This window comes from Rhincodon typus, chromosome 4 (assembly GCF_021869965.1).
Source record: "Rhincodon typus isolate 14 chromosome 4, sRhiTyp1.1, whole genome shotgun sequence".
Classification (NCBI taxonomy): domain Eukaryota; kingdom Metazoa; phylum Chordata; class Chondrichthyes; order Orectolobiformes; family Rhincodontidae; genus Rhincodon; species Rhincodon typus.
In genome coordinates, this window is record NC_063335.1 from 91622851 (window position 1) to 91638253 (window position 15403).

Here is a 15403-nt window from a genome sequence, read left to right on the forward strand (position 1 = left end):
TAGCAGCATTGCACTGTTTTAGAAATATAGCTGACACTTCTCTAAAAGAAATCAATAAACTATTGAATAGTTTTATCATTAATGAACTTGGTTTAAAACAAATTCAACTGAAAAATATTGACTGCAAACCAACAACGGTTTGACCTGTAGGTGGATGGGTGTGGACTGGTCTTAAGTATACGGCTTCTCTGGGTCTGTTTATTTTCTTTAAGAAACAGTCTTGTTCTGTTGTTCAACTTGGCTTGAAGTCGAGGGCTTTCCCTGTACTGAAGGATCCAGCAAGACAAGACACTGGTGCCCTCTCATGGAAAAGAAAAGCATTTCAACACATTATGTATTGTTCCACCTACCCAAATTATGGAATCAATGGATAGTCTGGGGGATTGAAGACAGGTGGATGTGAAGAATTATTCCAGATGTTTTGTGTCATATCAGAAAGTGGAGAACAGGTAGGTAGGAATGATTAGACCTCAGGTTGAGTATTGTGCCAGCAAAATAAAGACAGGCAAGTTACTTGAATAAAGGGAACGATTCTTACCTCAGGACTGGGGGCAGGTGAATACTTACCACAGAAAAACACAGACTCATGAGAGAGATTCATTCTTTTGAAACCTATTGAAGGTCAAGGCCTAAAGGATAGAATAAAAGTGTCTGAATTGATGGATTATTGGAGTGTCACAGATCAGAAAGAACCAGTGATGTGCACTCTTAGCTAACAAAAAATTATGAATAGGCTAACTATTAAAGCAGTTTGGTTTTCGGTAGTTGTGGCAGGTAGGTCTATCCAAAAAGTGAGAAAATGGCCTGGCATAGTTCAGCGAATTGAATGTGAACAAAATGAGGATACGGTGAGGAATAAGAATGTGGACAAGTTAGCATTGATGCACAGGATAAGCATCAGAAATTAAGAAACATGTCTAGTTATTTTGGCACTCAAAGAAAGATGTATTTATTTATATTTAGTTAATATTTAATCAGTGCTGGCTCACACTCGTATCACTGAGCGCCTGTGGTAAAGGCACTTTCTCCCACCCGAGTGCTTTCCTGCCAATTCTAAGTATCTATTTATGTTTACAGGGTCAATGAATTCTGGAGGTAGAAGTTGCAATTCAGCAGTGAATGGAGGTCACCAATCATTCTTCTGCATCTGGATAAAGCCAGAGAATCTGATTGAATATGTGATTTTTTTTTTCTCTCTGTTAAGTGTTGCTTGCGCCACCAAGGTGAAAGGAGCATAATGGTAATCTTACTACAGTAGTAAAGCAGAGGACCAAGCTAATATTCCGGAGATATGAGTTCAAATCTTCTTGTGGCTGCTGGCAGATTTTAATTCAATTAATTAATATAATGGAATAAAATTTATATTTGTAAAATTAATAGCCAATCTGTATGTTGCATCCTTGGGTCGGATACTATCTCTAATTACCAAAATATTGAATTCGGAAGGCGGCTAGATGTAGGAGTTGGGGCGAATGGGAGCAAAAAAGTTACGGGGAGAAAGCAGGATTAGGCTATTGAGTTGGACGATCAGCCATGATCATGACGAATGGCAGAGCAGGCTTGAAGGGCCGAATAGCCTCCTCCTGCTCCTATCATCTATGTTTCTATGTTTCTATCTGGCTCAATATCCCTTTTCAGGGAAAAAATCTACCATCCTTTCCTGGTCTAGTCTAGATCTCGCTTCAGATCCACAGCAATGTGGTTGACTCTTAACTGTCCTAAGAAATGGGCAAGGTACGAATGAATAAATAAAAACAACAATTGTGGATGCTGGAAATCTGAAACAAACAGAAATTGGTGAAGAAACTCAGCAGGTCTGGCAGTGTCTATAGAGAAAAGGCATTACAGTTAACTCTGCTTTCTCTCCACAACTGCTATCAGATTTCTATCTAGTTTGTTTTAGAGCAAGCTACCCAGGATGGGCAATAAATGCTGACCTTGACAGCAACACCAATATCCCAAGGATGGATTAAAAAGAAAAGTAATCTTGTAGGTTACTTCTTCAAACAAAAACAGAAATTGCTGGTGAAACTCAGCAAGTCTGGCAGCATCTGTGGGGAGAGAAAGCAGAGTTAACATTTTGAGTCTAGCCACAGAAGTTACCTCATGAAATTGATGTCTTTACATTTTCTGCACCAAACCTTTTTAATTCCTGAATAGAATAAGCTGTTCCTTTTATATAAACAAGATTTTAAGCAAAACCTTGCTCTATTTTAGATTATTTTGTTCTCATCAGGGTTAATACTGGGAACCACAGCAAGTTTCCATTTCAGCTGGAGTGTCAAAAGCAACTACTCCCAGATCAAGTAGGAGGACACATCAGAAGCTCTGTGGCTGTGTTTGAAAGAAACAAAGGCTGGAGGTTTAATAAAAACAATTGACCGTTCACTGGGCATCTCCAAAATAGATCACCGGTTGGCACACAATAGGGAACAGAAAGGATTTTGAATAGGGGCTGGCAGAGGTGTCCCATACTGAATTTGGTCTTGGGTGCTAGAAATAGAATCAAGTTTTTTTTCACGTCTAACATTTGTCAGCAGATTATCAACTTCTCACAGGTAAGATGCATTAACTGTAGCTTTCCCATTTCACATTTTTATTAAGTTAAAGGGTTTAAAATGTCTCTATATAAGCCCTGGACACGATTAACGGCCCGAACAAACACATTAATGTTCACTTTTCCAAAGTTCCCTCACCTGAAAGCACTAAGGTATATGCAGTTCTGGAATTTACTGAATTCATACATTTTAACATAACACCTGTCCATTTTGTTATGTAGCATTCTTGATTGTAATCATATTTAATTATTGGTCTGTGCTCAGAGCAAATTTTCTCTGACAGATCTTTTTCTCAATGGAGAAAACAGAGGAATGGGTGTTGAAGACATCCAGGTCAAGTTGTATAAATGTGGCACTGTAGTAGCTTTATACCCAAAGGTTTTGAGTTCAAATCCCTAGTGTGGAATTTAATAAATCTGGTGAGCTGTGGACCAACCTTGAAACAAAATCTAACTGGTTCACTAATGTCCTTCAGGGAACAGAGCCTAACATCTCTAGTTGGTCTTGGGTGCACATGATACTAGTTCAGCATTCCATAGTTAACTCATTACTACCGTTATCAATAACAGGCTGCTTAAAGCAATTATAACTAGGCAATAAATATATAGTTTTTACCAATGTCAAACAGGACAATAAAAAATAATTCACCAGTAAATAGAGTACTGTAACAGCCCAAAGTTCATTTAGAGAAAGTGAATGAAATTTTCATTTATCAGCCTGTAAAAGGTCTATTTTTTTTAAGATTTAAATTAAGGGGTCAACTTTAGATGGCAATGCTTTAGAGGGGCTTAATGCTAATGCTCACAACCAGATGGCTGCTGTACACCTCTTGGGATTGATTGGTGCAGTTTGTTACAATCTTACATCCACATTTCAACACAAAATTAAAACATTATTGAAGCTCCCCCAGTAGCTCAGTGGGAAAACTGTACTCTTGATTTAGCATCAATGGAGAAAATTAAGAAACCTCTTGCTTCACATCCTAGTCTCTACGGAGTTTCTCTGAACACAGAGTGTGCCAATGAGCTCAGTCAGAATGGACTGTTCTTGGAAAGTTGGGATCGACTTTTACAGGAGATCAACTTCTACGTCAGTATATGTGGTAACCACTTTACCCAGTAGGCAGTAAATATGTAGGACAGACTGTGGGAAGAATGTTGAGTTGGATATAGACAACAAATTAAAGATGAACTAGATAGATATTTGGCAGAGAAAGGGTTTGATGTGTCTCAGAGATAGTGTACGTGGCAGGTTTTTGAAACTTTGGGAGTTACCAGACGGATAACACAGAGCCTTTTACATTCCTGTGATCCTATTTCATTTAAACCACAATTGCAAGATTAAGATGCTGGAAATTAGCAGGAAAGGGATTTGGAAAAATGCTGTCTGTAGAGATGGGAGTGCCATAGTCTCAAAACTTCTAAATGGATTCAAGGGCCAGCTCTAGGGAAAAATAAAATGTTGCAATGGGGGTGGAGTGAAAAGAGAGAGAGGAGACAGAGGCACATGAATGGCTCAAAAAAGAGGAGGACTTGGTCAACATAGTTCTCAAACGTACCAACAACATGTCACGCCTTGTATTCTTCAAAAAATGTTGACCAATAACTAATTAGGAAAACCTTATAAAAGCAATTCCATTGCAGCAATTTAGGCCTGTACCTACTCTAGTAAATGATTGGATGCCACTAACCACTAGGACACCCAAAACATTCCACAGTAGCCTTGGTCATTAGTCATAAGTCAGAACACTAAACTAACATGGTTGTAGAATTTGCAGCATTACACTGCTCACAGACATATTCTTTCAAGGGTTGTGAGCACAGCAAGGAAGGGATTTGCTGCTCACCTCTAATTATCCTCAAGGAAGTGATGGTGAGCAACCTCATGGAACTGTTGCAGTCCAGCTGATGCAAGGTTTCTTGATCCAACTACAGCAAGAGAATACCAACACCTTTCGAAGTCATGATGGTGCCTGGCTTGGAAGGGAGATTGCGGGTGGTAATTTTACTGAGTGTCTGCTCCCCTTGTCTGTCTAAGTGGTCGAAAATTTCTGAGGAAGGGTCACTCGACTCGAAACGTTAACTGTGATTTCTCTCCACAGATGCTCCCAGACCTGCTGAGCTTTTCTAGCAATTTCTGTTTTTGTTTGTGGTAGGAAATTCCTTACATTTGCGAATACAAGTGCTTCAGGATTCTTGTATTCCTGTAAAACAGAAGTTTGTGTGAATGATCGTGACCTGATCACAAAAGACACTAGATAAGAGACTGTATACATAATTAAAGAAGATATACAGGTATTTGGAGTGGGGAGGGCTAGCTGAACTGGTCTTTCAAAGAGCCATAATGGGATAAATGGACCAAACAGCCATCTTCTGAGCTGTAAGAATTTATTAAGGAAAAGCCAAAAAGACTAATCACGGTCTCCTATAACCCTAACAGGTTTACCTGCAAGTTTATTCCATGTGCCGATGTTTCCGGCATCAATCCTGTAATTGTATTCTTGGAAATATCCTTGCAATTCAAAGTGCACCGTAAACTCCTCAGCTCTTATTCCTCTCCAAACCCCACCCCCCAATTTTATTTTTTTCTGTCAAATATCCACCCAATTTCCAATTGAATGGCTGCTGCCCACCTCTGCTGCTTCTCTACACTCACCACCCTGTATTTTAAGTCTTTTCTTCATTCTTCCAGGATTCAGTTTAGATTTAAATCTTTAAATCTTAAACGTGATGTACAAGAATAAGAGTTGTCTTTTCTTCAGCAATAACCAAATACATTTTCCCTCCTCACAGCTGAATGGAGAGCAGAGCTGGTGCTCTGCATGGGAAGGGAAAATGTGGAAATGGAAGCTCTCGGCTGTTGGCAAGTGAATTTTAAAAAAATACACAAAGTACACTCCCACCCACACTCCCCTCCATTCACCATTCCTCAAGACTTTCCATCTCCTTTAAGCCAACTCTAACACTTATCCAAGACTATGGGCATCAGGAATTTTTATTTTAGCTGGGAGTGATCCACCTTTGAGCGCTGTGGCTTTGGGGCAAAGCCTAAATTTCTGAAGTTGCAGCTGCCAAGGTGACGCCTCCCGCAAAGGAAATTTCTGACAATAAGCAGCACCTTATCACCAAATATCATTTGCATGTTTTTAGGCACCCTTTCTCCAGTCTTGGGAGCCCTTCTAGCTCCATTCCCCATGCTTTGACCAGCCAGTGGTTAAATATATTGCTCATTAGCCCATTATCATCCACGTCCTGGTTTAATCCCAGATCAGCTGGTCAGCTACACAAGACTTCAGTGTCTCGAACGGAGTGGTAAAATGACCTTAAGACATAGGAACAGAAAGTTAGCCATTTGGCCCATCAAGTATGGCCCACCATTCAATGATCTCTCAGCTGATCTGATATTTCTCCACTTTCTTGCCTTTTCCCCAATTCCCTTTCTGGTTAAAAATCTCAGACTTAAAATATACTTAATGACCCGGCTTCAAAAGCCCCAAAAAATTTCACAGATTCACCACCTCAGAGAAGAAATTCATCCTTGTCTCTATCTTAATTGGGTGATTCCTTAAACTGAGATTAGGCCCTCTGGTCTTACGCTCTCCTATACAGAGGAACAACGTTTAGCACCTACCTTGTCAACTCCCCCTGGAATCTTGCATGTTTCAATGTTCTAAACTCCAACAAGTACAAGCCCAACCTACTCAACCTCACCTCATAAGAAAATCTCTTCAAATCCAGAAGCAATCTAGCAACCATTCTCTGGACCGTCTCCAATGCCTTCCCTTAGATGAGGGGAACAAAACCGTTCACAGTATTTCAGGTGTGTTCTGAGTCGTGCCTCATATGGTTTTAGCAAGACCTCCCTATTTTTATACTCCATTCCCTTCGAAATAAAGGTCAAAATTCCATATGCCTTTATTACACACTTCACTCTGGACACAAGCTTTTTTCTGATTCATTTGAGGACCCCCGAAGCCCTATGTGCTGCAGCTTTGTGCAGTCTTTCCTCATTTAAATAATATTTAACTCTTCTATTTTTCTTGCGAAAAAATGCATCACCTTGCATTTTTTCACATTATATTCCATCTGCCAAGTTTTTTCCCACTCGCTTAACCAAACTCGGACTTCCTGATCTCCAGAGATGTCTGCAACAGAATGCTAGCATCTGCAAGTTTGGCAATGCCAGGATCAGGCACAGGGTTTACTGGCAGTCCCTGCCTCATGATATAGACTTGCTGGAGATATCTAATTGTCATCTAGCCAAGTGTCAAAGGCTATCCCTTTTAATGGGCATTTAGTCAACATTCGTCAGCAGTGGCAGTGTAGTGATGATATTATTGTTCTGCAAGAAACTAACAATTCACTAAATTTAAATTCACAAGTGTAAATTAATTTAAAAAAGCTGGTTTCTGCAAAAGTGACTGATGGATAAACTCAACTGGTACTTCTAACTTTTGGAGAAAGAAACATGTCATTCCTACCGTGATTGTGACTCCAGCCTGATGGCAAGAAGGTTGACTCTTTCTGCTCTCTGCAGTGTCCTAGGAAGTTACTTACTTGTATGAAACCTGTACTCAAATAGGTCAAGAAGATAGTCCATCACCAACTTCAAATGACAACTTAAAATAAGCAACAAATTTTAGGCATTCCAGCTACATGAATAATTAGTATTTTATCAAACGTTGTTACATTCAGAAACACAAAATGAACTAGCATTTATAGGACCAGTGCTGTAGGAGAATTCCTAAGGTTTGCAGGGGAAGGCTCTGAGCCTACCCTTGGGAGCACCTAATAAATCTTCCAACTATTTCTGTGTTCTTGAGACAGAGATGGAGTCAGTAGCGTTCCTCTGTACGCTGTTGCTATGCCACCCAGAACACAACACAGGAGAACTGTGTAAACATATGGGTAAGGCAGCCGTAACAGAGACATCCAAAAATTTCAACACAGCCTCTGTAATGTGGTTTGTAGATTTATTTCAGTATTTATTGTACAAAGCAAACACGACACAGGCAGCGTGTACAATTCCATACAGCAAATCAGTAATATAGTACAGAAAGCAAGAGATTTAATAATGCCTGCTCCCCATTACAAACCATTTTCATAAACATAGAGAGTCTGTAGACAATTACCTGAAACCACTTGAAATTCAACTCCCTCTGTCGTTATAATCAACGGTTGATCTTAAAGACCACACAAACAAAAAAAAATTACATATATAATTCCATTTGAAAATCAATGCTGTAATTTGCAGAATGACGGTGTCTGGCAGGAATTTGGTTTCATTCATTGGTCTGGCAGTACACTTCTCAAGAGCATCAAATATAAGTAATGTCAGGGGTGCCCAAACTTTCATTTTTGTGGACTGCATACCATGGACTCCTTTAGGCCACACAATAAGAATTAGAAAACAAAACGGTGAATCGAACAGACATGCATAAAACATTCTCCCATCAGCTAAGACTCAGGAAAAAAAAATTAAAACACATTATTTTGTGATCAACAAATAAAAATGTTTGTCTATGTACAAGATAAGTTAGGTTTATGTTCTCGTAGGCTGTCTGACTTTGGACCGCTGCCCCAATTGCAAGAGGGCAAGTGGCAATGGCATAAGATAGCCAAAGTCTATGCATAAGAACTTGTGGCCAAGGCAACCTAGCATTATTGACTAGGCACTCTCAGCCAGACAGCATGCACCACTGATGAGAGACCAATGCTTAGATAAGCAGGCCATGATCAAAATGCATGGCCAGATAACCAGGATCCATACAGCAGAGAATCATGGCCAGAAAATCAAAGACCATGGAGTAGCAAATCAAGGCCAGAAAACCAGTGACTATGAAGCAGTGTTGAAGCCAGTGATCTAGGAATCAACAGTTTATGGTTTATGCCATGGTTGTGATCAAACTGATTATAATTTTTAATTTGGAAATTACAGTAATGATATTCACAAGAACAAACTTAAAACATGAACTGTGAAGGAACCTGTGTAGGTGTTACGTTAACTCCAATATTTGGCTTCAATTCAGTCCAGTCCAATTTCTCTTCTCTAGTCGTGTTTGAAGAGAAAGAAGATCGGACAGTTTTTAACAGTTTCCTAGTGGCTGTAAATCTACAATATGTTACCTACATTCAACACTAAATTGGCAATCTCACTAAGGCCACTGGGTGTGCAAATTCTGAAATGTCACAGTTGATGGAAGAAGAAAGGTTTCTTCCAAAATTAGGAATAAGGCACGTTATTGGGCAGTGGAGGAAGTTTTACATTTATGTGTGGGAAGGTCCACAGGCTGATGTTAAGTGTAAAATATCTACATCTTATACTGAGCAACCATGTTAAGACTTAAAAGCAAAAATACAAAAAGTGAATCACTATACGAATTCAACAGGATCGAGAAAAGCTTCCCACACCTCTTCCTGTTGCAGTTGAAGGTGTCACTATAAAGGAGCCTAGATGAAAACCAGACATGATTAATCTCTAATGCTCAAATTACAGCTCATCAGGAATGAGACAAGGGGCACCATCTCTCGTGAAGGTAGTTGTTCTGAAAGAACATTATAAACCCCATATATAGCCGGAAAAAGAACAAGCCTGAAACTATACTTTTAGGATAAGCTGAGCTGCAGGAGAAGACAACACAGAATCTCTGTTGTGAACTAAAAGGTTAAGACTGACAAAGATTTTTATTTTTACAATATCAAAAATTGTAAAGGGTTGTCTGAAAAGTTATTAAGGCCAAGACACAGCATCCTTGATATGCAGCCAAATTCTTCAATGCAAAGATGATGGGATAGTTTCTAGGAAGGCTGAGATCTATTGGGAAAATAAGGTGTTATTTCTTGAGGATAAAGTGCTATAGAAGACTCATTGTTTTTGACAGCAAGATGCATGTACATCAGTGGCACTATCAGTAACAAGGACAAAACAGTAGCAGTGAAATATTGTAGTTCAGAACCTACTAGAATCCAGTAACAAGCTTAGGAACAATTTACCAGTAGCAATTTGCTAACGCACTTTGTAGAGTTGAAAAGCAAAATGTCCAGGTAAGTATTTTGACATTCCAGAAAAAAAAAAGCAATAACTACAGGCTTTGCCAAGATCACATCAACATCTAGTTTATCAGCAATAGTTGTGAATTCAGTGCCAATCGTGCCAAACAGTGCTAAAAGCTCAAGCTTTCAAGACTTCCATTATTTTTAAGTGATAATCTGCAGTCTTTCTCACTGCACCTCCTTCTCCTTTCCTTGTGTAGGGGTGGAGCAAGAATAGCAATTGTCTCTTACTGAGTCTACCTACTCAAATTCATCCATCCATGAAAGCAGACTCAACACATTGAGTGTTGCTTATCCATGTGCTACAATGTCAATTATCCTATGTCTCTATAAACATTATTCCATCTCCCAGTTTGGAAGGAGTGGTGATGGAAATAAGGGACTGTTAATCCTACTTCAATACCCATCACAGAGCAAAAATATTAAGTGCCGTACACTCAAATAACTGTAAACAATGCCAAAGTTATATCTTAAAAGTAAGCAATTCTACTGAACATTTCCAGCATGTCCTAGTATATTATGATTCACAACAAGCAGTCAATTAATGTGACATTTTAAAGTTACATGTGCGATCCTGCCAAATAGACCATGCCAATGAACATAACTCCACAGCACAGAAAGTGCTCCATTTATATCTTGAAGTTTATTAAAGTGCACCATTCCTCCTACTTTTTCATTTATGTCTCCAAAGGAAAGCTGCATCCACTCACAGCGGTAACGACATGCCCATGCACCGTCATCAAAATCATCACAATCATTAAAAGGAGAATATGTTAACTAGCATTACATATTGGATATGCACGTTATGATTACAACTTCATCCATAAATCAAGAATTTAACTTAATAAGCCTTGCAACATCCTAATGTATACATTTGCAGCTAACCATAAGTACAAACAGGCAGCAAATTAACATTATAAAGAGATATGTCAAATATAGAGGAAACTCCCAAGACCATTTGATTTAAAATTCCAGATTGTCTTGAAGAGACTGCTGCTGATGCAGTATTGATATTTTAGCCCTAGGTATCACTAGCATGCTAAGTATATATTGCAGTGTGTATTTAGCATATTAGTACCAATATAGTACATTCTGGAAGCAATGCATTTAAATTTTGTTTTTTAATATCTCGTGTGATAGATTTAATTCTTCATAGTGTTTACTTCACCACGCAGTCACCAGTGGCAGAGGTAGAGCTATAATCATCATCACTTTACCTTTGTGGTATACACATCAAAACTTTCTTCAGGTGCCACAAATATATCAAAAGGGCACGGTCGATAACAGTATTTTATGTTCGCTTCCCACCCCTCCTACAGTTCAAGCGTATACATGAAAATGTCACCCACAGACCAAATCCTAGTAGAACACAGAATAGAGATATCTAGGGAGGGATAAGCATGATTATTGCATTGAAGCAAAAAGTCCAATAAACCATTGAGAGTAGAGCTGCAAGTCTGTTTGCCTTGTTTGACCTTTTTTTGAGGGGATATGCACTACACAAAGCATCCCCAAAATGCAACTGATAGGATGGCTAACAAATGGAATTCACCATATATTAATGTTGCCATTCGTTTGCACTAATTGTATTTGTAGCAACTGACTGAAACAAGATTCTTTACTGATGCAGTCAGATTTTAAGCCTGATTACTACCCTCACTCCCTATTATACTTGACCCGAGCCTTTGCAATCCCAAATCCCATCACTCACTCTATGGCCTAAGTTACAAATTTCTGTTCTCTTTCCTCCCCAAACATTGTCTTGTTGCAAAGCAATAATTATGACTTAATCAAACTGTTCATCCAAGGCACAAAATGCAAGGAAGGACCACAAATGCAGGAAATCTTAAAGTAAAAGCAGCTCTCTCAGAATCTCAAGTGAGAAACATTTTGGGTGGTGTCTCACCAGAAAAACTCTCAAACTGCTCGACCAGCTGCATATTATTGGCACTTTGTTGTTGATCTCTAGTGGATACAATTCACCAGGAATAACCTGAGGAAGAAGCAATAATGTGTCATGGATTAGCGAAATTTGTCCAAGCTTTAAACTTTAACAGGACAAGTATTGGCACATTTACAGTTTTGCATGACTCTCCTCTACACGGTGAAGCGGTATGGTACCCCTTGTAAATTTATAAGCAACCAGAAAGGCATACTCAATATGGGGAGAATCTTGACTCAAGGGTATATCTATCTATATTCCCTTAGAAAGAAAAAACATTATTGTATCATTAAGTCTCATTCATTGCTTTTAAAGATGATGCTTTTTAATAGATTGCAAATCTATAGTATTTTTCAAGCCTTCCTGCCATTACCTAAACTTTATAGTGTTCTAAAACAATTGAATATTAATGGTAAGATGGTTGTCATGGAAATGGTGTCTGATTGACAAGAGCACATTCTTAGCTCCTCTACGTATGTTGACATGTTGGTGATGAAGCCGACCAGCAGACTGGCCACAGATTGTTGTAACAATTTATAAGAAGTTTGTCAACAGTCCCAAGACAAGTACACACAAACAGGTCTTTCCTTTCAAACTTTAAGGAGTGAGAGAACCCAATTCATTGCTATCTGACCCATTGTTGTTCCAGCTCATTGAAGCATCCCATCTAAATGCTGACGGTCTGTTGAAGAGCGAGCCATGTTGAACATGACTGAGCATTGCAATATTTGGTCAGCTCAAGTCCTACAGGAGTTTCCGCATTCGCCGGTGACTCATGTTTATCCGGGACGTTGCCTGGTCCGTGGAGGAACTGATGACATCCAACACTTCATCCTGGCGTTCTAGCTCAGCCTCAGTATCCAGCGCGATCGTCTTCAACTTCCGTAAGATCTAAAATGAAAGAGTAGGCAAGTGAGTTGTTCCTGGTATACACCAATTCTGGGAGGTTCAAGTTGTGTACAGCATCACCTGGCATGAATTGCTCCCTTTCATTTCCTTCATACCCCACAGGAACTGGCAGCTAGGTCAATGTAACAAACCAACTTGAGGACTTCATGGGACTGCTGCTGAGTTGGGGCAAAGCATTCAGGCGGTCCCAATTTACAAATGTCGAACTCAGGAATGCTTGTACTTACAAGCAAGATCCTATATTAATATTAATTCCGAGGATCCAACATGAAAACATTTGCACATACTTACTAAAGGCTATTTTACATTGGACTGTATTGTGTTCCAACTTGGGTACACATCAACTTACATACATATTTAAGTACAGAACTTGTTCATAACCCAGGTAGGAGGCAGACAGGTTTAGGTAAGGAATTCCAGAGTGTACAACTTGGTTGAGTGAAAAAGGGAGAAAATACTCCAGAATCAGAAATTTAGTTAGCATAATCTGGACATTAGCCTGCAGCAAGTTCCAGTTGAACTGTTTTGTACCGAACAATTGAGAAATTTTTCAATGTATGCCACGCTTGTACAGGAGCTCAGTGAGACTCAAAGGTTGCATAATTCCAGATAATTAATTAACTACTACTTGTTAACTACACCGCAAAATGATAAGTATTTCAAAGCTGCAATGTTCAGAAACAGTCTTCATTTATTTTATGTGAAATCCATAGCAAAGCACTCCACAAAAGCTAACCAACCAAAAATGGACTCCAAGGCAACAAACTAGATGATTAGAGGTTGGTTAGAAGAAAAGTGAAAGAGATGGTTTTCAAAAATAGAGTTATGTTGTGATAAATGTGTGTTTACATGGGCCTCCTTGGATGAGGTCCTGAAGAATTACCAGCATCCATAGTGCTGAATTTGGTTTATAGTTACCTTTACCCACTGTGTAGGGGTCACAAATTTAGGACTGAGTTGAGAAGGAACTTCTTCACCCAAAGGGTTGCGAATCTATGGAATTCCCTGCATAGTAAAGGAGTTGAGGCTACCTTGCTGAATGTTTTTAAGGCAAAGATAGATTTTTGAACAGTAAAGGAATTAAGGGTTACAGTGAGCAGGCAAGCAAGCGAAGCTGAGTCCACAAAAAGATCAACCATAATCGTATTAAATGGCAGAGCGGGCTCGATGGGCCAGATGGCCTACTGCTGCTCCTGTTTCTTACGCTCTTATCAAAGAGATATAATCATTCTTTAAGGTGATAAGGTTTATTTAACTGTCATGGACCTGTTCGTCTTTCAAGTCACCACATTACCTTTTAAAAAGTACTTGGATGAACACTTGAAGTGTCATAGCATTGAAGGCTATGGACCTAATGCAGGAAAGTGGGAGTAGTGTAGGTAGCAGTGTATTTTAAGTCTTACAACTCGATGGGCTGAAGGGCTTCTTCTGTACTGTATGATTCTAAGATTCAAATGGGACTTGAACCCAGGCCTCCTAGATATCACTGTGTCACCCTCTGTTTAGGCATTTTCTAATCAACCTGTTTAGAGATGTTATCACACACCTCTGGAACAGGTGGAACATGAACCCATGCCTCCTAGCCCAGAGGTAAGGATACTACCACCGCACCACAAGGGCCCCCTCACCCAGACATTTTCTTTTAATATAGCTGGAAGTGTTATCACACACAACTGAATGATTTTACCACCACCAAATCCCCATGAGTTAATTTTTTTAAGCTATTAATCTCCAGTAATCACCCGTGCAGCCAATTAGAAGTTTTCACAGAATTCCCATTATCAGCAATGTCCATGATGGGTCATCAGAAGTCGGAGGGGGTGGTGCATGATAGCAGGAGGTGGAGGAAGGGACTAAATCAAAATGGACTCACCCATTCTTTACACTTTTACCAAAAACCGGATACAGCTGTCAGTGATGGTTAAAACAAAAATCTTTAGAATTTTTATGGAGTGGGTTGGGATGACTACATAGCTACTGGCCAATCTGACTGGCACCAGCAGCTGTATCACACCTGGCAATGCCAGACAGAATCCTGCTGAGAGTTCAGAAAGAAGCCCAACGAGGATCATGACTCTTTGGAGAATTGTGGCTTCAGACCAGGAAGAATCCTGCAGCCCAGGGCAGGAGAGAGAAGGCTGGGGGCTAGGTTCTGTCGGATAAGCGGCACTGAAGGAAAGGGTAGGTTCACATCTTGGGAAAGGGAGGTTGGTGCATTCCTGAATCATAGCCTTTATCTTCCTGCTTTTTTCTCCCCCCCCCACATCAGCTATCCTGCACTGCTCACGCCAACTACATTTTGGTGCTGGAATCATATTATTCAGGTCAATGACCTTGTTAACAGGCCAAAATGAACATAATCTAAGCACGTCTGGCAGAGATCAAAATAATATTTTTCTCCAGGGCTCCTCTTTACTTTCCTAACGGCTATCTTTTAGCTTTCAGACGATGCTTTTCTATACTCGTTAACTCATTTATTAAGTGATGCAGTGATAACAATATCGCAAGTATGTGTGTTGACAAAGGGCTGCTGGGACTCTCACAGAAACAGAGTTAATATAATTCATCAATATTCTCAACAATCAGCGATTTTCCTTTAAACTTAATTCTCTGGACACCACTATAGCCATAATTTAATAAAAGTTTCCTCCCCTCCAAAATAACTGACATTTCTACACACAAAATTCCAGCAACTAAACACAATTTCCACAGACTGGCAAGGTAAGAGCTCATCACCAGCTTTACCATATGCTCAAAGGTGGAACTTAATCTTAATGTGATTGCTACATCTATTGTATCTTGGATCTTAATCTCACATTTAAATTTAACAAGTGACACAATGTTCAATATAGTAATATCTGCTACATTTTTTCTAAACATAGCAGTTTCTGAACCGATGCAAATTCAAACTACAGATTCCACACTAATTTCCAAGGAATTCA

The 15403-nt window shown here is 39.4% G+C and overlaps 1 protein-coding gene across 2 annotated transcripts in view; it reads right to left on the reverse strand.

Annotated features, from left to right (window-relative positions):
* Positions 1 to 7538: 7538 nt before the first annotated feature.
* The window catches only part of snap47 (synaptosome associated protein 47), a 61512-nt gene continuing 53647 nt past the window's right edge, over positions 7539 to 15403 (reverse strand). Inside the window, exon 5 of one of the 2 annotated variants that reach the window (XM_048596085.1) lies at positions 7539 to 12443. In XM_048596085.1, the coding sequence (XP_048452042.1) occupies positions 12297 to 12443 (147 nt within the window). In that variant the 3' untranslated portion in view covers positions 7539 to 12296. The remainder of the gene's footprint in view (positions 12444 to 15403) is intronic. The other variant, XM_048596087.1, reaches the window with a different exon arrangement.